The following is a 23,675-nucleotide window of genomic DNA, read 5'->3' as shown; positions in this document are numbered from 1 at the left end:
AACAACCTGAAGCAGTACCAATGTTCTGGGGGTCCAAGTCCCTGTCACCGAGAAATCCATCATCTACTTGTATTTCAAAAAAAAAAAATTGACAACTGTACCTTTAAGTTCGGACTTTGAACCATGCCAAGTGCCAGGGTGTTACACCAGAGGAAAGGGGACTGCAAAGGGGTGGGGCAGCTTCCAGGCCTTCCCTTCTGAATGCAAACAGGGTGGCAATCAAGCCCTCCCTCCTTGGGGAGCAGTGTAACAGGAAGGCCTCACACCACCTCACGGTGATGCGGAACCACCTCTGAGTACGCTGCTATCCATTCCTCACAGAGGAAGGTCAGGGCTCCCTGGGTCTATTACCTCAGAAAGATTCCACAGAGGGAAAGCCCAGCCCACAGCCTTATCTGATCACATCCCCATGAAAAGGGCAAAACATTTGCAGGCAGCTGGGTTGGCTTGTTCTGCATCCCAGCTGACCTCTTTCCCGTAAGTTTGGAGAATCTCTGAGCCTGTTTCCTTTCTCCTTTTCTTGTAAACAGGGAGTCAATGGTTACCACATGGGCTGGTGCTAAAGACAGAACATGTTAACCCGTGTCTAGTCTTTTTGGCACAACACCCGCACTGAGTAAGTCCATTCTGTCATGTGAATACCAAATGTTTTTCCTAAACATTTCCGATTTGGAAACGAGGGGTATAATCATCGTATCTAGTAGGGAAAAAACCACGCCGCCACAGAAATGGCCCAGAAAAGTATTGGCAAGCATATCAATGCTGCTTGGCCAGCCCTAAAACCTTGTCCAAACAGAGGACCGGGCACAGAAGTTTCACCTGCTCAGTTCAGGAAAAGCCCCCAAGGCCTGAAGTTGGACATTTCCCAGCCGTTCCCGTCAGGAATGTGACCTGTGCCCTGGCCTTGGCTGGGAAGGCCAATGGACTCCACAACCTGGCCTTTCATGATAGGTGGGACTGACCTAAAGCAGGCTCTCCTCACTGGGAGGAAGCAGGGGGTGGCTGCAGAGTTCTTGCAGAGGTGGCCGCCACTGGCTCAGGGCATGCGAAGCTGCCCACTTCTTCCTGTGTGTTCTCTCTGTCATCAGACCCATTTGGATACAGTTCCCTTCTCTCTCTCACTCCCACACAGAGTGTGCAGCTTTTCTTGCTCTCCTGGCCACCAACCCCCAGGCCCGCCCTTCCTCTCTGATACACCGGGGATGTCCAGTGATGCTGCTTCAGGCAATGCTTTAAGCCCTGGTCCAGGTCTACCGACCGGGCAAACCTAAGACGGTGGCAGATGCCTGAAAACAGCACATATTACCAGAGCAGAAGCCCCGACCACCTCAGAAAAGCTTAGGTCGAGAAAGCAACAACACAGGCAAACTTCCTGGCACCCAGGGCTGGAAGCCATGCCCTTCTCTGCCCGAGACTGGCGACTATCAAGTTCCTGCCCACGCCCTCTCCTCCCCTATAGAGAAACAGGCTGCGAAATACAGAACGACATCTTCAGAAATGAAAGTGGCGAACACAGTCGAGACTATCTAGCTGGATGGGCTGCCCAGGCTAACACCAGGGACTACCCACAGTGGGCGTGGAGGCCAGACTGCTGAGCCATGGTTACTCACCGGAGTGTAACCTCAGCTCCCCGAGGCAGCCATAGGCATCCGTCAGCTTGCCATACAGTCCTTTAATGACTTCCTTCTCTTCCGGAGCTGGTGGGGGGAAAACACATCAGAGAGACATCAGCAAGCAAGTGGCTCCGTTCACGCTCGTTCACGCTCGTTCATTCACACTGTGCTTGCCAATCTGGCACTCACCCACGCGAAAAAGGAAACGCAGACAATAGCTCGGCCCACAGACACCATGTGTATGGGTTTTAGGATCCGAGAATCACAGCGATGCAAGGATTTAGACCTTCCCACGGAACGGAACGCTGGTTCTCTGGAAATGCTGGAAGCTTCCTGGGTGCGGAGTGGGGGTGGGGTAGCTGGAGAAGGTGCGGGGAGCCCTGGCGGTGTTCAGGCACTTTGGGTCTGGCCTGTTACATCACTCTTCCTTGCATGCACACACTGGAACAGGGTGAGGTCTCATAACCCACGAGCGAGGCCTTTTCTTCCTAGGTGCCAGGCACAGGAGCTCTATCTGGGAGATTCCCCCAGGACACTTCTACTAGGGGCCATCAGAGCACAGGGGTTGAGTGACTCAGGGCTGAGACAAATGAGCACCACCCACAAGCTGCAGACTCTACTTACTGGTTGACTAGCAACAATGTTACTGCCTAAGCAGAGGCCCAGCCTGGCTGAGGAGCAAGAGAGAAGGAAGGTGTATCAGAAGCCTGCTGGAATGCCCACCCGGCCTTCAGGAGTGGGAGCAGGCCTAGGGACCCTTTCTCACAATGTTTCAACTGCACCTAGAACAAAATACAAACCCTAATCCTAGTGACAACACTACACTAGGAAAAAAAGGAATCACAAAAGACCTCACAAATAGCCCCGGTATATAGGATAACTAGAGCAGGTGAACGTAGAGAGGTAGAGGGCAGACTCGTGGTTGGCAGGGGCTGAGAGTGGATGAAGGAGCATGCCTTAATAGGGTCTCTTTTACAGGGGGCCAAAATACTTTAAAATTAGATTGTGATGATGGTTAAGACAACCCTGTAAGTACTAAAATGCTTAAAATAAACATGGAACTATATACTTTCTGAGATCAATTGTGTGGTATGTGAATTACATGTCCATAAAGCTGGTATAAAAATCAACAGCAATCTAAGATGACAGAGAACACCAATGTTACCGGATTCTAGGTATGAAAGTATACACACACACACACACACACACACACACCTACATACGTATGTTATAATGTAGCAATATATGTCTTACCGACAGTATATTCTTTAAAAACTTATTTTATATTTACTTGTATGCGTAGGGGGTACATGCCACAGGACATGTGTAGAAATCATAGGATAATTTACAAGAGTGTTTCTCTCCATCCTTCAAGTAGGTCCTGACTATTGAACTACAGGGAGTCAGGCTTAGTGGCTGGTGCCTTCACCTGCTGAGCCATCCCATCGGCCCGATTAGTACACATGGTCTTAAATAACCAAATCTGAACTGGGAGTGGAGACCCACACCCGCCCAGGGGCTGTGGCAAGCTGGGCCTCGGTGCCAGGTGCGCAGGATCAGCCTGTCTCAAAAAGAAAGAAAGCCCCAAACAGCAGAGATAAGATTGCCAAGGAAACAAAACCCAGCAGGGGGCCTGCTCAACGCTTAATTTTCAATAAGGGAAACAAGTGCTGTTCAAGACTTCCTGTGAGGTAGAAGTGATTGTCATTTCTCTCAGTGACAGATGTGGGCGGGTAACAAATTGGTCTAGTTGTTAGGGCAATGCTGGCTGTCAGTTTACAAAGGATGAAAATAAAGATGGCATTTTCTTGTCCAAGAGCTCCAGGCCTCCCCTGAGAGGCAGAAGGTGGGGGCTGGCTGAATCTGTGTCTGCATCATGGCCGAGGTGGGGAGAGAAATGATTACTGTTTGTCCTCCCAGCAGTCAGAAGTCTCCAGAAAGAACGGAGATCCCAGAATGAAGCATGGGAGGGTGGGGGGTGGGGGTGGGGATGGGGGATGGGAGGAGGGGGAATATGACACACTCTCACACCAGCCTGAGTACAGACAAGCTGCGGACAATCTGGCCATCATGGCTTCCTGCTCTCTGAAGAAGTCGTCCAGTCGGGCCATAAGCTCTGAGCCCAGCTTTAGACGACGCATCCCGACGCCACAGGTCAGAAGATCCAGAACAGACTGGACTTTTCTATCCCTCTCAACTGTCCCTCTAATGAACGCATCCATCCATGAGACTACATGTCCTTACAGGTTAGAAACAGAGGACCGGTTCCCAGTCCCAGAGCCACCTGCCCACTGTGCCTTCTCTAGCGGCCCTGAGAGGCGGTGGGAAGCCACCAGGTTCCCTTGGCAGAATCTGTGGCCCCTACCAGTTAAGACAAAGGGGTTCCAGGGCTGGTGGTTGCTTCCAGGGCTGGTGGTTGCTGGGATACATCTGGAGCTGTCAGTGAGGTCAGAGTCAGACCCTGCATCTCTGCAGGCAAGATGGAGGCAGGGGGCCATTTCAAAATGAAGGCTGGCTGTCAACATGGCTAAAACACCAGTAATATCCTTAGCTGTATCAGGCTGTGGGGAGACTCAGTCCAGAACTTCCAATAGCCCAAGATCTCCCCCCGAGGCATCCTCTCAGGCCAAGCCAGACCCTTGACTAAGCCTGAGGAAAGGTAAGTTTGCAGCGAAGTTTATTAGGTGAAGCTCAGGGAGAACGCATGCCTTAATAAAGCACTCAGAGAGAGGATTTCTCAGGGAAAAGTCGGAACACACTCAACCAAGACAGAGGCCAGGGCTTCCAGGACAGAGTTACATTTAGGTGTCTTCATGAAGGCTAGATAAATGACTTCTGTTGCTTATCTTAGTGAGATAGCTCAGCAGTTAGGGGCACGTATTACCAAGCCCAAGGGCCTAAGTTCGATCCCTGGAACCCATATGGTAGAAGGAGCAAAATGATTCCAGGAAGTTGATCTCAGACCTTTACATGTGTGTCATGGCACTCACTCACACACACACACACACACACACACACACACACACACGTACACACACGCAGAGTCATGTATATATGTATACGCATGTACAAAATAATGTAATAAAACTTCTTTACAGGGAATTATCTTTTGTAAATTAAATTGTAACATGGTGTTTGTAAGGTGGGTTATTTAGATTTAGGGAGGAGAGAAGCGTGCTACTGAACTACAGCTGTACTACCTCATGAAAGTGTTCCCAAGAATACTTTAGTGCTAAAGCTACCCCAGTCAAAGTGGTCTCCAGGTCATGTAGCCATAAATGCCTAAAATAAATTGGCCTCTGGAGCAGCCATAAATTCCTATACAATGTGTCCCTGACCTCAAGTTTATGAGAACTGCCTGTCCATCTAACTGCCCTCTCTCTCCTTCTGTAAACACTTGCCCGCTGCAAATGTCCGCAGCTGCCTTGCTACACACGTCACATTGTGGGTTTTGCTTTTAAAACTCAAATAAATTGGAGGCTGTAGCTGCGTTGCCTAGGATAGCCCTGCTCGTGGTGAATAAAGGCTCCATCTACCTTGACTTATTCAGGCTTCTTGGTGATTTTCCCACAACAAAACTCAAAGCTACAAATATGCTGGGCCTAGCGTGTACAGTCTGCTGTTTTACCATCCTTATTGGAGGTGTCTGCTGAAAAATTTACACCATGCCCGGGTTCTCGGAGACACTGAAGCTCCGAGTCAGGGCTTCTGTGTCCCTTTATTTTCCCTCATGTCCAGTTCATTATCTGTGGTCGTTCCCTCTAGGACACCAGGATGGCTACAGTCAGAAATGCTAAACCATTTCTCCAGTCCCCCAAGGGCCATGACATATGAAATGGTCCTTGTATGAAATCAGGGGTCAGCAAGATGACTCAGTGGTTCAAGGCACTTGCCACCAAACCTGATGATGTGAGTTCAAGCCTAAACTACATGGTAGAAGAAGAGGTCCTGTCTACAGGCTGTCCTCTGACTTCCATGTGGTACCCACACACAGATACACAAAGCGAACGACTACATAAGCTGGATAGATGGCTCAGCAGTTAAGAACACTGCTGCTCTTCCTGGGGACATGGGTCCTGTTCCCCGCATCCACATGGCACCTTACAACTGCCTGTAACTCTTGTTAGATAGGACCCAATGGCTCTTCTATCTTCCTTGCCTGTGGCACACCCCCCAGCCCCCCCTCCACAAACACCCATACACATAATAAATACATAAAAATGTAAAAATAGTGTAAAATAACAATGTAAAATTGCCTACAAAGTGCACTGACAGTGGACTTCATAAAGCCCCTTGCTCTCAGTATTGGACAAGAAGTCATTTGCTGGGAAGATGTGCAACAGCTGATCAAAACGTGCCAGTGACTCTGCCCTGTGCATGAGTGACCTCAAAAGAGCTGCCCTGGCCTCAGAGCTACACCACACTCAGAGAGCTGGGCCGAAATGTGCGTGTGCACTGTGCAGACAATGAAGAACCATTGAGCCTGGTGCCAGAGCTTGGCAAAGCCCAGAAGGGTCCTGGTGGAAAAAACAGCCATTCAGCTTCTCCGTGACATTTATTAACTCAGGGCTCCCAGCCTGGGCTGGCAGGGGATGTCCCTGGCAGCCACAGTGACTTCAAGGGATAGCTGCGGGAAGCTATACAATAGTTGAAATTGTATGTAAATTATATGTAAATATTTATGAGTAGGAACCACAGTTTTCAACAGACCCTCAAGGAGGTTGCTGGTTTCACAAAGGTTAAGAATCAGCTCAATGAATTAATCTCTTGACTGGGCATTTTTTTTAAGGGGTTGAGCAAAGTAGCCTCAGTTGTCTATAAGGAAATCGTAGGTCCCCCTGACTACATGGATCCTACAGCTAAGTAGACGCTGCTGGCATTTGGGGGGGGGTCTTCTTGCAGCAAGTAAGGAAGGTATTTGTAAAATTAGGGTCTCAGTCCAGGAAATCATAGGCACACCACCCTTTACATCACCCGACTCAACCCTGGTAGTCGGGCAGAGTGGCATCACATTGTTTTAGCAAGAGTGAAGGTACCCTGGAGAGAAGTGCGTCTTCCCTTCTGCTGCCAGACTACTGAAGTCATGCTCCCCAAGGGATTGGACTGTCCCTAGGTGTGATGGTTTGAAAGAAAACAGCCCCACAGGGAGAGGCACTGTTGGGAGGTGTGGCCTTGGTGGAGGAGGTGTGGCTTTGTTGGAGGAAGCATGTGGATGGAGGTGAGCTTTGAGGAGGGTCTCAGAAGCTCAAGCCAGGCCTAGTGGCTCCCAGTCTTATCCTGCTGCCTGCAGAGCGAGATGTAGATCTCTCTCTGCTCCTTCTCCAGCACCGTGTCTGCCTGTGTGCCGCCATACTTCCCGCCGTGATGATGACGGACTAAACTTTTGAACTGTAAGCCAGCCCCAATTCAATTAAATGGTTTTCTTTGTAAGAATTGCTTGTGGTCATGATGTCCCTTCACAGCAACAGAAACCCTAAGACGCCAGGAATCTCATGCTGTGGATGGGAGGGAAGGAGAAAGCCTTTGTCAGCCAGAGGAGGAATTTACCTCTCAGGAAGAAATCTCACAGCTTCGAAAACCGACAGGACAGACCAGGACATCATTTATGATGGCTTACAAATGTGCTTGTACTGGCTGGTTTTGTGTCAACCTGACGCAAGCTGGAGTTATCACAGAGAAAGGAGCTTCAGTTGGGGAAGTGCCTCCATGAGATCCAGCTGTAAGGCATTTTCTCAATTAGTGGTCAAGTGGGGAGGGCTCCTTGTGGGTGGGACCATCCCTGGGCTGGTAGTCTTGGGTTCTATAAGAAAGCAAGCTGAGCAAGCCAGGGGAAGCAAGCCAGTAAGAAACATCCCTCCATGGCCTCTGCATCAGCTCCTGTATCCTGACCTGCTTGAATTCCAGTCCTGACATCCTTTGGTGATGAACAGCAGTGTGGAAGAATAAACTGAATAAACCCTTTCCTCCCCAACTTGAATCTTGGTCATGATGTTTTGTGCAGGAATAGAAACCCTGACTAAAACAGTGGCTAACAATGTCTACAACTGAACACAGCCCTGGCCGCGGCCATTATCCTCCAGGTTCTCGGTGTAGCCAAGGGCAGGGCATTGAGTAGACAGAGCAGCTCCCCCCTGAGAATGCAGTGAGACAGTCCTGACACCAACAAGGACTTTGGCTCCAGCAGCTTGACAAAGCCTTCAAGTGACAGACCCCAAGTGTCATCTGGCTCACACTTGGCTCACCATAAAACACAGAGGCCTTTGTGCATTCATTCAGCTTCGTAAACAAACCTGGGCAGACTGAGCAAATGACAGGAAACTTAGACAAAAGTGATAGGGTCCAGTCCACACTTGAGGGGGTGGGAAGGTGACCCCAGAGAAGCTGTGGAAACCGACTGACCTGTGGCCCTGGGGGATCAGCATGTGATGGGGTGGGAAGGTGAGTTAAACAAACACAACCCCAAACAGCCTTTTGCAAATATTTATTAAACTAACAAAACCCAACAGGCGGGCTGCCTTGTCTTCCTGCTCTATTCCTGGGAATTACTGACTCCCTCATCAAACCTGCTTTATCACCGACTTACTACTGTGAAGACTCAAACCGGGTCCGACCTCTCTGGATAGGACCATTATGTGTGAAGCACTGGCCTCCCATCACAGAGTAAACAAACTGGAGGTTTGCAACAACAAACCCAGTACCTGCTCCCAGGGGAGGGGACAACCCAAAGTCAAGGGGAGTCCAGGGTCTTGCGGGGGGGGGGGTGTCCCATCTCTTCCAGCTCCCAGCACCTGGTGCTAGCAGTCTTGGATGTTTCTTGACTTGTAGCTTCAGTCACTCTCTGCCTCACAGGACTGTCTTCTACTTACACGTTCCCATCCTAACACGTCCATCACATGACTTCAGCAGTTCCACTGGATGAGGGGCTCAACCCACACCTACCTCACTTCATCTACCCTATCTATGTCCATGAAGTCCTGTGTGGTTATCAAACTTGGAGGGCACACCCGAGCCTCAGGTCAGATTTGGTTACCCATCCTTAATAAACTAGTTAAAAGAGCCAAGTTAATCATGGGAAATAGAAAGGGGGGGGTTCTTTAATAGTTACATTGGGAAAAGGGACAAAGAGATCTAGTGGTACCCCCCTCAAAATATCCATCTTAACACTGTTTTAGGTGTCCTGAAATGAAATTAAAGTTTAAATAGAGAGTTAAGGATGCGCACATCTAAGCGATTCTGGTCAAAAATGTGGTCCTGACAACCAACACGGGCTTCTGTCTCCTACTGTAAGGTGGTCTGACAAGTTATTGGATCTGTGTGAGATTCCTTTCAGGGAGCGAGTCCCCCGCACCCATACTCGCACATTCACTCCCCAACCCCTGGTTGTTTTCTCCTCTGAGCATGGAATTTCCACCTCTTTGGGGGTCCACCATTTCAGTCACCTGATAGCTGGAGAAACCTAAGCGTCTCTAAATATCTTCACTTCTTCCCGGCCAGTTACACCATGAGTTGAGCAGCTGGGCTCCACCATAGGCTTCCTCTACGATGCTCTGCATAAAATCTATGGAGTCAAGCCACCATGGGCTGTATTGGTTTAGAGACAATTTTTCTAGGCTCCGCCTAACAGCTACCTAGCAACAGCTTGCATCATCATTCTCTGCCAGGTGAGGCACCTTCTAAAAGGAGTGCTCGCTACCCCAGCCCCACTTCTTCATTCACTCTTTCTCTCTTCCCACGTGTTCCCAACCGGCTTCTCTTCCTCTCTTTCCCTCTTTCTGTCTTCCTCTGTTCCCCTGTCCCCTTTCTCTACCTCAACCCCCCTTCCAGCTCCTCACTCCCATTCCCCCACAAGCATGGCGTGATTCCTTAGGTGGACATCTTGGCAGGGGCCCACCAGGTACTCCCTTACTCCTGCCGAGTTACACCACAATTTATATTTCATAACAGGCTGGAACCTCTGAAGGTATGCGCCCAGAATAAATCCCCCCTCACTTTAAGCCGACTCTCTTGAGTACAGTGCTACAATGGTGACTAACATGGATCTTAGTTGGAGGTATTGGAGCCTAGGGCTTCAGTGTATCCTTTAGGGATCACTGCTCAATCCCTACACTTGGTAACCTTCTTAATTGGGGAGCCAGTTCTTTTAAAGCCTGGACCCCTCCTCCGAGATCAGCTCTCCACCATCTTTCCTCATCGCCGGTCTCCACACCCGCTCCATGCATCCCACCTTCGTGTAGCACCCCAGCTGCCCTCGCTGCAAAGTACCTGAAAACAGAAGCCTCACCTCCCAGGGCCTTGCCCAGAATCACCCCACACTCTTCTTGCCCCCAAACAACTCCACTTTTCTGTGTGGGGGGGTGGCTGGTGGAAAAAGCAAGCCTTTCTGCTCTCAAACATACAGATCATTTTTCAAATGTATACAAGTACCAAATAGGTAGCGAATGAACGCAGCTACTGAATGGGGTCATATGTGGCTGAGAACAACCCTCCCTTAGGTGGGGTCAGACTGACGATTACAGCCAGTGACCGGCAGGCGGGTATGCCGGCCAGGGTCTGCAAAGTGGAAAGTTTTGGAGAGAAACAGGACAGTGTGAGTGTTGACTTAACCAACCTCCTTTTATTTTAAGCAGCACAAAAGGAAGTGCACACATCTGCAGGCTGCCCATCACAACGTCTGCCTTTCTGCATCTAATGCCTCAAAAGCAGATGGGATGTTCCTGTTCTCCATGCTTCTGTCAAATCTCCTATAGGTTTCTCCACATGGCAACACTGTTTCCCCAACCCAGCTGCTGAACCAAATGGTCTGTTGAGGTCTCTACTTGAGCCCTTGTGCCAGTCCTCAATGAACCCATGTCTGAGTTCTGTGTGGTGTGTCTGGTGAGATCTAGGCCAAAGGACAGTGAGCCAGACAAAGATGGTCCACACCAGAGTGGACCTAAGGCATGGGCTTGTCAGTGACCAGGAAGGAGCTGGGAGATAGATGGATGAGCATTGGCAGAGCTGGTGGAGGAGAAAGCTGGGGGGTGGGGGTGGTGGCATCACACATACGCAGCAGAAAGGGCAGAGGCTACCAAGTGCCAACATGGACAGACACACTGAAAAAGCACAGTGTGGATAAAGTGACAGGAAAGCTAGAGAAAGTTAGACAGTGGGAGACAAAGAGTGGGCACTGAGTGAAATCTTAATGTGGTCTGAGATACTTCACTACAAAGGCAGCATGTGAATACAGATCTGATGGAAGTGAGGAAAATGACCAAGAGAGTGGAGGCACACTTCAGGAGGACAGGAGGAGCATTTCAGGAGGGCAGGAGGAGCACTCCAGGAGGGCAGGAGGAGCACTCCAGGAGGGCAGGAGGAGCACTTCAGGAGGTCAGGAGGAGCACTTCAGGAGGTCAGGAGGAGCACTTCAGGAGGTCAGGAGGAGCACTACAGTAGGACATGAGGAGCACTACAGCAGGACAGGAGGAGCACTTCAGGAGGGCAGGAGGAGCACTCCAGGAGGGCAGGAAGAGCACTCCAGGAGGACAGGAGGAGCATTTCAGGAGGACAGGAAGAGCACTTCAGGAGGACAGGAGGAGCACTATAGGCCTCAAGGAGACTCTATGAAAGTCTCGAGGCAGAATCACTCCTGCTGGAACAGAACGGGGGGGAGGGGTGTCAATTGTCCAAAAGCTCATAGAGAAAAAGACTAGGCCATACATCACACAGTCTTCTTGGCCATAAAAGACCTGGGGTTTTACTCTGAGTGAGATGAGAGCCACTGCTGAATTTTGAGGGCGGGGCAGTATGCAGGAACAGAGGTAAGCATGGACAGGTTGTTGGTTGGTGAAAATTCTCTCCTGCTGGCTTCAAATTCTCAGGCCAATGAGGAGCCAAGGCATCAGTGCAGGGGTATGGATAAGGGGGTACTAAACAGAGAAGGGTGGCAGGGAGAGTGAGCTCATGGTCATGGCTGAAGAACCGAACCAGCTTGGATCCAGTATTGTGAGCAGAACATGAGATACCCAAATGGCAAAGTGGCATCTCAATAAATCTGTACTCTCGGACACAGTACAGACATGAATGACGGGTGGGAGCTGATCAGGGAATGGAGGCACCAGAGGGGACAGGACAGAGGGACGGGAGGACACACAGCAGAAGGGCTCAGACATGTACATACCCCACTATACATGTAGGGCTAGAGTTAACAGCTCTTTCTGAAGTGACTTATCTGCGTGTTGACGTTTGGTCCTGTTTCCCTGGTAACGTGAGAGATGCTGCCTATGTCTTCCAACATGGCTTATGGTAAAACCTGTTTTTTTTTTTTTCTCTCATCTGAAGAAGAACCAGCCCAGTCTAGCCCTGTTCCTAGGAAGCAGGCAGCCAAGCCAGCTCCATAGTCTAACTGCAGCCACTTTCTGTAATATTTTCCACAATTACATCCCCATAAGGAATTGCCAGCAAAGCCCTGTCCACACGTTAGAAAAATAAGCGGTCAAGTGAATGGGGCAGTCAGCCCAAGACTGAAGGACCACTCAGACCACATTCCTGGGCATGATGTGATACAGCTTTCTTGGGTTTCAGGGTCTCAAGAGGACACATGGACCCTGTTCACAGTCTCCTTCACGTGTGGATGCGAGTTCAGTGGTGGCTGTTCCTTCCCTAGTTATCAGGCGCTGAAGCCTTTCTCGCTCTTACAGTGGTTTCCCTGGGGCACAGAGAGGCTTCGGGAAAGTTGCTAAGCACGGTGGAAACCAAAACATCTGTTCTGAAACAGAAACCGAGGCCAAGACAAAAAGCCAACTGGCCAGACAGTCAGCTGCAGAGACACATTCCTCTCCTCTCCACCGCCTCTCCCTCACCAAAGGGCCAGGCCACAAAGCGACCTGAGGAGAGGGACACCAAGAAGCACCAGCTAAGCAAGCACGCGCTCAACTTCTTAGCAGCTGTGCTAACATCTTAGCCCAGAGAAACTGGGAAGAAGGCAGAGGATCCTACAGCCATAGTTGGAACAGGATGTGTGGACAGGGGACCCCTTCCCCCCTTCTCTACCATTCTCCTACTTTCAACTCCAGCCCCGCCCTTCGAAGATACTTTAGCTTGGATGAAGTGACTGAATCAAGAGGGTTTAACCAGCTCCTTACAAGATAGCTAGAGTGCAGGGTTAGCCAGAGTCCGGGAATCTGAGAAGACAACGTGTGCATTAAAAAGCAAAACGAAAACCTAAAATAGGACAGGATAAGAAACTCAGCCGCAGCCTCCTTCCATAGAGCAGAAGGGTCCAACAGGGACAAGAAGGAAGCAGGGAACAGCCCTTTCTCCATGTGTACACGCCCATTAGATCTTCCTCTGGGGTCACTTGCTATGACTAGACCACCTAGACCACTTCGAGATAGTCAGTCTCCCTCAGGGAGCACCCCTGGAGTAGTCCTTCAGGCAGCCAGTCTTCACACAATAGATACTTCATGTGGGTCCCAACCAGCTGTTGGTCCACTGAGTCCCCGATGGCTCTTCTCTGCTCCTGCCCCACTCCCTCCAGTTTGCCCGGGTCATTTCTTCCTGGACAGACCAGCCAAACTGGTTCGGGGTTCTTCCCCACCTCTTCTCCCTTCCCCGGGTAAGTCCCCTCCCACCTCGGGCCTGCACAAAACACTCCCACTCACCCCTGAGACACCACGGGCTGTGATCCACACAGGCTTCCTCACGCTGCGAGAGACAGTGGCAAGGTGTTGGGAACCTGAGCGCAGGGAGAGTCCCAGCCCCTGATCGCAGGTCAGTTCGCAAGCTCCTCTGTGCTGCTGTGTGCCAGCATCGGTGCTGGGCACTGCCAGCGTGACACAGTCACGAAGGATAATGAAGCGTTTGGAGGAAAAGGCTCGAAGAGCCGATGTGGACACCTGGGAGATAAGCGGGGTGGAAGATTCCACAGCGTGGACATCCCTGGGGCCCTGATGAAAGATTACAAAGGAGTGGCAAGTGCAGTACCCTGCCTGGCTGAGGCGGCTTCCAGGGAGGAGGGAAAGCCAGCACAGTACGCACATGCGCAGACAAGACAATACCGTGGACAAACACCCACCCACAGAGACACCTGGGAAATGAGCTGGGGTCCGGATCAGGGTGAACTTCCCGACAGCCTTTGGTGTAAGGGTAAGAATTGGCCTGGTTAGGAGAGAAACCTGAATCCGTGGAGGCAAGAGTTCAAGAGATGGGGAAGGCGTGGTCATTGGGCACACAGGCAGAGTTGGCAAGCGGTGTAAGTTCCCTCCTAATTACTTTCTCCGTGAAGCAGGAAGCATATTGATTAGGTGAGAGAGTTGAGATGAGAAACAGTCAAATCACCCCATGGTGCTGGATTCATGGGTGGCGTCACCTACCTCTGCCCCCCAACCACCGCCACCCCCTCACACACATTGGGCAACATGAGTGTGCTCAGAGATGAGGAGACAAGGACAGTTGTCTGCATGTGTGCAGGAATCCAGGCAGGAAGGGAAGGGACAGCGGCAGGTTAAGGGCTGCTGTTCTTAGGCCGCGGTGGGCTATGGGACCACCGATTGGGATGAACGTGGAAGGGGACAGAGGACAGGGTGACTGAAACAGAACATTGTGGGGGGTGGTTTCACCCCGGAAACAGGTCTATGGGCAAGGTGAGACGGCAGCCTTGGCCACGACGAGGTCACGGATGCGAGACTGGCAGAGGCGCCAGAGCATGCTCTGAAAAACGATTTCACTTAGGATGGTGACTGAGGGCGAGAAGATGAGGGAATGGTGTGTGTGATCATGAGGAGTGTCCCTCCTGAAGTGCCAGCTCCCAGCAAGCTCCTGCAGAACAGTGAGTGACAAGGACCTATCCAAGCCTCCAGCCCGCTTCTGTCGGCCAAGCAGAGTAGCCCCATGGAAAGGCCGGTTTGGAGGAATCCACACCGCTGAAGGAATAGCTTGAAGGATGAGACAGCCGTACGGTGGTTTGCTGAAGATAGGCTGTAGCTCCAGAAGGCCGAGGAACAAGTCAAACAACCCCCCAAACCAAATCTGTCTGTCTGCTAATTCAAGCCCAGAATCCAGAAGCAGGGCACAGTTCCTTTCTTGGGCTTCTCTGATAAAGCTAGAGGGAAGCAGGAATATACACATGTTCATCTGCACTGGACATGCTTTGAAGACCACCTACGAGCAGCATCTAGGGTCTCGGGAGGCATACGGCCCCCATGACCGGGAGAGATGAAGACACAGATACACATCATTGTCCACATCCCCACCTCTGCTGTTGCAGGGCACACGCGTGTGACTTTTCTCATCCCTTTCTCCATGCAGAGCTGCTGAACTGAATAGGCCTGTCTCTCTGCAGAGGCTCTGACTGGCAGCAGCAAATGCTCTTGCTATTTCCTCAAAAGGGCAAGAAAAATCCTGGGATAACCCGTTACCACCACCTCTCCCAGTTTCAAACTGCTTCCTCTAACTAGTTGCCAAAGGCTCCCTGTGACTCGTTGTTAACACTCTCCTTGAATAGAATGGCCTCTGGGCTGAGTCAGTGCATGTCCACAGATTGCTTAATTATGTCAGAGCAGACTTCCCAAACTCCATCCCCCATGGACATTGGCATACTGTGACACATACTGCGTGTTTTATAAGCAAAAGATGAACAGGATATAAGAAACGCTGGGCTGAGGGGCGCGTTATGGCAGGGCCTTGGATAAGGGGATATTTGATAAGCAGGGTTTAGTGTCATCTGTGAATGGACTTCTTGGTTCTGGGGCCCCATCTATTAAGGGGGGGTTGGACCATTTTGCCTCTGATGCCTGTCACAGATTCCAACCCGAGGAGCAGCTTCCCAATCCCGGTCTTTCCAGATGGAAAGCCCACCCAGCCCCCCACACTGCAGACCCCTCCTGGCCTCCTGCCATCTCCAGGCCTGTGCTAGGATGCAGCTCAGACCCCAAGCACCTGTGTCCTGCCCTGACACTCCCAGCCTTAGGCTTGCATCTCAAGGCTGTGAATTGAACCTAAACAAGGCAAGACCAGTCTGGGCCTGTCTAGAAGCCTTCAGGACCCACCCAGGGAGCGTGTCCAAACGAGAACCTAATGTCCTGGGGAGGGGAGGAGGGGTCATGCCATGGGAAGGGAGCAGGTGTGAAGGCACAGCTGCACGCCCAGGTGGGTAGGGTGACTGGTAAAGTAGGCTGGCAGTCACCCTCCATGTGACTTACAGGAGAACCAAAGATCGGTGAGGCCAGGGAAGGGGACTCAGCCTTTGCCCCTGCAAGGCGGCTCACACTCAGATGGCCATGCCTGGCAGAGCTGGCTGCGCCTGGACCATTGTTCTGACCATTTGTCCATCCCCCTTTGAGAATCAGTTATTATTCTCCTGCCAGTCCCCTACTGCCCATCTGCCCTTTCTGAGCTCTAGGCATTTTTCTATGCCACCATGATTGCTCTTTGGCCCTTACTGAGTTGCTAACAGTTCCAGATTCTTTCTTCTAACACCACTGGCATCTTTTCATACAGTACAGTGTGACGTTTTTGTATAGTTAAATCTATCAGCACGACCCTGGGTAAGAGATGCACATGATGCATGCATAGTATTTGTCTATTTTTCTATCTGTACAACATATTTCTTTTTTCCTTTTTATTATATTCAACACAATATATATTTTATACCAATCATAAAAATGACAAACATGTTACTAAATGAATATAAATAAAATATTTTTGTTTGTTTGTTTTGTTTTTAGTAGAGCTTAAAATCTCGGCTCTTACTGTGGTACAAACCCAAAAAGAACAATTTTTAGACACTGGAGTTCACTGTAATAAGGCTGTACTTCAATGTCCCTCACATCACCAAAGGATTTTACCTCCATAGTAGCTAAGCCAAGAGCTGACAGTTCTGCTGCGCCAAGGAATGAATTGTAGGCACGATGTTTGGATACAGATTTCCTGCTATGGTCAAAGCTATTTGACTTGAGTGATTGTCATCATTCTCAGGCCACAGGGAACAGGTTACATTCATTTAAGAAATGGTGTGCGTATTAAGATGGTCTATCCATGAAGTCATTCATCAACTGTTTCAATGAACAATGGTTCTGCTTGGAGGGTGGCACAGACGTTAGGTGAGGGTAAGATTCTGGTTCATTGGCTGTGGTGATTTTGAAAAGCATTCATCTCAGAAAAAGAGTAACTTATAAAGTCCTCTTCAAAATTGATACAATAATTATAAATATTAAGCAAAACATTCAGTCTCACTCTTTGTTGTTCTCTTACAAGCCACCTCCCAAATTAATTGTCTGTGTTTCTTTTGACTGTCTAAATAAGTTTGAAATATGTAAGCTGTTCTGAAAACCATAGTATAGTGTAAAAACATCAAATAGACAATCCTACTAATAGAGAGGCAGAGATAGGAGAAGCATGATTTTTAAGACCATTATGTGGCACAAAGCAAGATACTGTCATTGTATAAACAAGCAGAAGGTGTATATGGATTGTACAATACTGGACCTATATCTCCAATTACCAAATTAGAGAGACCACTGGATGACAGCCAACAAATTTCTAATTCCTTATATTTTTGAATTTCAATCGATTAGGATATGTTGGTAATATTAATTTTCATATTAAGAGATTAAGGAAAAGTGATTGTTACTTCCTGTTATTTTTGTTGTTAGAGGTAGAATTATGTTTGTGTGGGCTTGTTGAAAGATTACTTTCTTGCTTTTTCTAGGGTGTATTTCACTCCTTGTGTTGGTGTTTTCCATCTATTATCCTTTGTAGGGCTGGATTTGTGGAAAGATATTGTGTAAATTTGGTTTTGTCATGGGATATCTTATTTTCTCCATCTACGGTGATTAGAGTTTTGCTGGGTATAGTAGCCTGGGCTGACATTTGTGTTCCCTTAGGGTCTGTATGACATCTGCCCAGGATCTTCAAGCTTTCATAGTCTCTGATGAGAAGTCTGGTATAATTCTGATAGGCCTGCCTTTATATGTTACTTGACCTTTTTCCCTTACTGCTTTTAAAATTCTTTCTTTGTTTTGTGCATTTGCTGTTTTGATTATTATGTGACAGGAGGAATTTCTTTTCTGGTCCAGTCTATTTGGAGTTCTGTAGGCTTCTTGTATGTTCATGGGCATCTCTTTCTTTAGGTTAGGGAAGTTTTCTTCTATAATTTTGTTGAAGATATTTATTGGCCCTTTAAGCTGGGAATCTTCACTCTCTGCTATACCTGTTATCCTTAGCCTTGGTCTTCTCATTGTGTCCTGGATTTCCTGGATGCTTTGGGTTAGGAGCCTCTTGCTTTTTGTGTTTTCTTTGACTGTTATGTCAATGTTTTCTATGGTATCTTCTGCACCTGAGATTCTCTCTTCTATCTCTTGTATTCTGTTGGTGATGCTTGCATCTATGACTCCTGATCTCTTTCCTAGGTTTTCTATCTCCAGAGTGGTCTCCCTTTGTGATTTCTTTATTGTTTCTAGTTCCATTTTAAGATCCTGGATGGTTTTGTTCATTTCCTTCACCTGTTTGGTTGTGTTTTCCTGTAATTATTTAAAGGATTTTCGTGTTTCCTCTTTAAGGGCTTCTAGCTGTTTACCTGTGTTCTATATTTCTTTAAGGGAGTTATTTATTTCCTTTTTAAAGTCCTCCATCATCATCATGAGAAGTGATTTTAGATCCGATTATTTTCTGGTGTGATGGCGTATCCAGGACTTGCTATGGTGGGAGAATTGGGTTCTGATGATGCCAAGTATCCTTGGTTTCTGTTGCTTATGTTCTTATGCTTGCCTCCCACCATCTGATTATCTCTAGTGCTACCTGCCCTCAGTATATCTGACTGGAGCCTGTCCTTCTTGTGATCCTGGTTGTGTCAGAACTCTGTAGAGTCAAACCGTCTCTGTGATCCTGAGATCCTGGGTGTGTCAGAGCTCCCAGAAGTCAAGCTGCCTCTGAGACCCTGAGATCCTGTGATCCTGTGATCCAGGGCATGTTAGAGCACCTGGGAGTGGAGCTTCCTCCGGGTGTTGTGGGACTGGATGTGGAGTTTTCACCCAAAGTCTGCTCAGGGCACCATTCCAGACAAACCAGAAGGAACCCATGCACTAGTCTGCCAGAGTTCTTGTGTGCCTGGGTCCCAGTGGTCCCAGTGTTGGGACAGATGTCATCTCCTCCTAACCTCTGACCCTATGATCCTGTACAACATATTTCAACAAAGTATTTCTCAGATCTGCTTGACTTTCCATTATGGCCTCTGAATTTCATACTTTACTTTAAAAGTCTTTCCATACCATAAAACTTGGAAAGCATCTCCTATATTTTCTTCTAAAGCTTTGAAAGCAGGGTTTCTTAAGCCCCTACCTGGTTCTGTACTTTTTTTTTTTTTTTTTTTGGTTTTTGGAGACAGGGTTTCTCTGTGTAGCTCTGGCTATCCTGGAACTCACTTTGTAGACCAGGCTGGCCTCGAACTCAGAAATCTGCCTGCCTCTGCCTCCCGAGTGCTGGGATTAAAGGTGTGCGCCACCACGCCCGGCCTGGTTCTGTACTTTATTATAATGTCTAATTTCACACAAGGCTATAACTTAGTGTCTGTATGACTAGGCTTGGCCAATAGCTCAGCAAAGTCTTTCCTGCCTTCAATATAAGCCCTGGACATCTGTCTAGCCCTGAACCCTGGTGCTGTGGTTTGGATCCAGTTTGTTCCATAAAGATGCATGCTGGAAGCTTGTTTCCGGTGAGGCAGTGCTGGTAAGTGGTGGAAACTTCAAGGGTTTGGCTATATAGGAGGCCATTTCTTGTGACTTCACGGAGGGGTTAATGCTGGTCTGAGGGAGCAGACTGATTCCCTCAAGAACAACACTGAAGTGAACTGGTATGAGAGAGCAAGCCTCCTTCCTCTCCTGACATATGATTTTGGATCCCAGTCTGAATCTCCATCTCTGTCTCTGTGTCTCTCTCTGTCTCTGTCTCTCTCTGTCTCTCTGTCTCTCTCTGTCTCTCTCTGTCTCTCTCTGTCTCTCTCTGTCTCTCTGTCTCTCTCTCTCTCTCTCTCTCTCTCTCTCTCTCTCTCTCTCTCTCTCTCTCTCTCTCTCTCACACACACACACACACACACACACACACACACACACACACACCTTCCTGCCATGTGATACTATATACCACTCACCATAGGCTTGGACCTCCAGAATTTTGAGCTAAATAAATACCGCTTTTCTTTTAAAAAAAAAAAAAGTGTTATTACTAGGTATTTTGTTATAGCAACAGAAAATAAACCAAGACCCTTGGCAATCTCAAAAAGGTAGAAGAATGTCAGCTGTTAACAATTTAATACTGATTCTAGTAAAAGTTCTTGATTGGTATTTAACCCCAGACAAGAAAAATCAGTAAGTGAATTACAACATCTGTACAGCATGTCACACTTGGGACGTCCTTAGATGTGCTGACTTTCATAACGTGTTATGTCCCTTTCACGAGACCTGAAATTCAAGCACATCCGATTCCCATACAGGGGACTCACTCCTAGGGAGCACGGAGCTTTAGGATGGTGGAGGAGTTATCAGGCTACTGGTTGTAGGAACAGTCTCCTGAATGCACTCCCCTGGGTAAGAAGCAAGTTCTGCCCTGCACAACCAGGTTTCTAAGTCTGTGTGTTCGATCAGGAACATTCAGCAAGGATCCCTCCCATCAGATGTCACAGTAGTTACCGGCATCCTAATTTGTCAAATCCCCACCCTTTCCCCCAGCTCTGTAACACAAGCATATTGGTGTGCAAATGTGTTTACACACGTGCATCTGGATAGAAGCCAGAGTCCAACACTGAATATCTTTTTCGATTGCTTTTCAACTTATTTGGAGTCTCTAAATGAAGCTGGAGTTAACTGCTTCTGCCAGCCTGGCTGGCCATTGAATATCCGGGATCCTCCTGTTTCCGCTTCCCGGAGCTAGGACGATAGGCGGGATGGTGGGACCTGAGGGTTTTTATTTTTTACATGGGAGCTGGGGTTCTAAACACAGTTCACTTTACTGAATAATCAATCAAGACACCCTGCCCCAGACCAAATGAGTACCTTTTAAATAAACCTTGGAGTGGCCTGAATGAGTGCTTCAGGACTTTGAACCCTAGGCCATGCAGCTGCTGGTGCTGTTTGGGAAGACTGAAGAAGTTTTAAGAGGCAGGGCCTTTCTGGAGGACATACATCATTGGGGGTGCGCTTTAAGGGTTCATAGTCTCACCCCACTTCCCTGCTCCCTGCTTGTGAATGGAAATGTGATCAAACCAACTTCCGGCTCAAGAGACCAGCTACCACACCTCCCCTGTCAATGCAGACTCTCCCTCTGGGACCATAAACTCAAGAAAGAATCTATAAACTGCCTTGGTCATAGTCTCTAATTGTAGCAACAAAAAGTCATACAGGCCTCTGTCACGTTGCCCTGTGTTTCTGGCCTCTCTCACTGCTGGGCTTTATAAATGTACCTTTGTGAGGTAAACTTGACACTCGCTAAACAATTTCAAACCTTCTGGTCTAGTTCTTCACCACCCAAGAGTATATAAAGAGTCTCTCCCACACCAAGACACCTTAAGGCACTCTGCCTCGTCTCCCAGACAACTCCACAGGTCGAACCGATCTAAACAACCTCTCACTCGGGCCATCCTCTAGATGGTGTCAAGTTAGTGACCAAGCTAGCACATAATACTTTCCACTCTGATTTGACCTCCTGCACACTCGTGGGTGGGTCTGTCTGTCCATCTGTCTCCTGCAGAATGCCAAGAAGCTCAGACATGACTCTCCTCTCCTGTATACCTCGGGACCAGATCTTAGGAATGTCTGGGTGTCCAAGATGGACATCAATACCTTAAGTTCCTCAGACTGCTCAGGACAGAGAAGACAGCCAGGAAGTAAGGAGCCATCTGGGATCCCCAAGAAGTGGTGGTGGCACCACCTCCAAAGCCCACACCTTCTTGGGCAAGCACCATTAAGACTTTCTTCTGAGCCTATTTGCACTTTGAAGGCATCTTCCAGTCAACACTCAGTAGCCCCAAGTTTTTCAGCAGCAAAGCTAACCAGAAACCTGGAATAGAGGATGTCAGCATGGTGAGATGCACACTCAGAAGCCCGCGGTGACTAGGCCACCTGTGCACAGACAAGATGGTGACTGTTCTTCACTTTACATGTGGTTTTATACAGTTTGATACTATTTTAGTGGTGATCTCCGAACAACACACTTCCACTGTGACTTAAAAATCTCATTGGGGGTGGGGCTGGGATGAACCTCAGGCCACAGTGCGCGTCTAGTAAACACAGCATTCAGGGGAAGCAGTGGTGGGGAAAGAAGTCACCAGAGGGACAGAGGACTCATCAACGAGAGAAGCCTACCTCAGTAAGCTCTGCCAGGGGCTGGGAGCCACTGTGCGTTTAGGAAAGAGTGGCCCAGAGAGTTAGGCTTAATGTGGAAGATTTTTTTTTTTTAAAGGAGGGGCTAGGAGATGCTGGGGCTACCAGAGAGTGGGCATCCAGTGACTTCATCTCCAGAGGATCTGATGCCTTCTTTTGACCTCAGGGCACCCCCACACAAATGGCATGCACTCGCACAAACATACACAGAAATAAATTCTTGAGGATCCTTGAGCTGGAGAGATGGCTCAGTGGTTAAGGGGACTGACTGTTCTTCCAGAGGTCCTGAGTTCAATTTCCAGCAACCACATGGTGGCTCACAACCATCTGTAATGGGATCTGATGCCCTCTTCTGGGGTGTCTAAAGACATATAAATAAAATAAATAAATAAATAAGGGGGGGTTCTCATGATAGGAGAAGCCATGTTTGTTGTAATCATTTGCTTCCTCATCACGATTCTGAACTGTAGAGGATTAAGTAACTTTTCCTGAGGGAAGAATGGTTTAGGGAGGCAGAGCTCTAATTAAGCCTCCTCTCCCAAAGTAGTGATAAAGTAAAGCCTCAGTACTTAAAGTGCGGTCTGTGGACCAGCGCCACCAGCGCCACCAGCGCCACCAGTGCCACCAGTGCCACCAGTGCCACCAGTGCCACCAGTGCCACCAGCACACCAGTTATACAGATTAACTCTTTACACACACACACACACACACACACACACACACACCCTGCCCTGCCACTGCGGCAGACTCTGCATTTTAAGATCCCCAGGAAGCGCAGCCAGGGTTCTGCAACACTGAACTTGCTTTGTGGTTTATGCCTAGCAGAGAAGGAGCCCAGAGCCAACCCTGAAGGCTAAGTTGTGGCCACAGCAGCCGTCACTTTCCCTGACAAATGTGCACGAAGTTCCGGATGAAGGAAGCCAGGCAGTCTTCCGTCCTGAAGGACCCACAGCACCGATTTTGCTTCCAGGTGGACATGTGTGTCCTCCCAGGGAGAAAAGGTATCTGAGACACGCAGCGGACCAGAAGGCAGCAGCCACGAGAGTAAAGCAGGTGTCCCATGTGGCGGCCACCTCTCTAAGGTCAGTTTACCAAATGGTGCAGCCACCTCCTTCTCTGCCCTTGACTGATGGGCAGAGCAGATACCAGAGGGGCTTCCTAAGGGGACTAGAAGGTTGGTCATAGTTTCATTTTTTCTGGGTAAAGATGACTTCCAACTATCCGAATCAATACTCTGTCCTCACACAAAGGTAGCCCTGATGGGAGGGGGGAATACTGGCTAGATGCCAGGTTCATTGTCCATCTTCACCTTTATCTTTAAAAAGAAATTTATTTATTTATTTATTTATTTATTTATTTATTTATTTATTTATTTTATACATTGGTGTTTTGCCCGCATTTATGTCTGTGTGAGAGTGTCAGGTCTCCTGGAATAAGAGTTATAGACAGTTGTGAACTGCCATGTGGGTGCTGGGAATTGAACTCCAGTCTTCCGGCAGGACAACCGGTGCTCTTAACCGCTGAGCCATCTCTCCAGCCCCTGAGACCTCATCTTAATCTTGACAAGACAATGGGATAGCCATGTCTCCCCGACCTGAGCATCTACTACAAAGAGAGGACGTATGGCTCTGAGCCTCCCCAAGACCTGCCAGGATGGGGCCCTGTTCTCAGGATATACATAGCTTCGCCTAAAGCAGACGTGATCTGAGGACAAA

At 48.7% G+C, this 23,675-nt stretch overlaps 1 protein-coding gene across 8 annotated transcripts in view; it reads right to left on the bottom strand.

The window, feature by feature from the left end:
* Positions 1-23,675, bottom strand: part of Synj2 (synaptojanin 2) — a 92,137-nt gene that overhangs the window by 60,398 nt on the left and 8,064 nt on the right. For 7 of the 8 annotated variants that reach the window (XM_029533199.1, XM_029533200.1, XM_021221726.2 and 4 more), the window contains exon 2: positions 1,611-1,697. In XM_029533199.1, the coding sequence (XP_029389059.1) occupies positions 1,611-1,697 (87 nt within the window). Of the gene's footprint in view, positions 1-1,610; positions 1,698-1,802; positions 1,960-23,675 lie in introns of those variants that run through there. The other variant, XM_029533201.1, reaches the window with a different exon arrangement.

Source organism: Mus pahari, chromosome 21 (assembly GCF_900095145.1).
Source record: "Mus pahari chromosome 21, PAHARI_EIJ_v1.1, whole genome shotgun sequence".
Lineage (NCBI taxonomy): Eukaryota > Metazoa > Chordata > Mammalia > Rodentia > Muridae > Mus > Mus pahari.
Note: the sequence above shows the minus strand (reverse complement) of the source record. Positions and strands in the feature narration are given on the sequence as shown.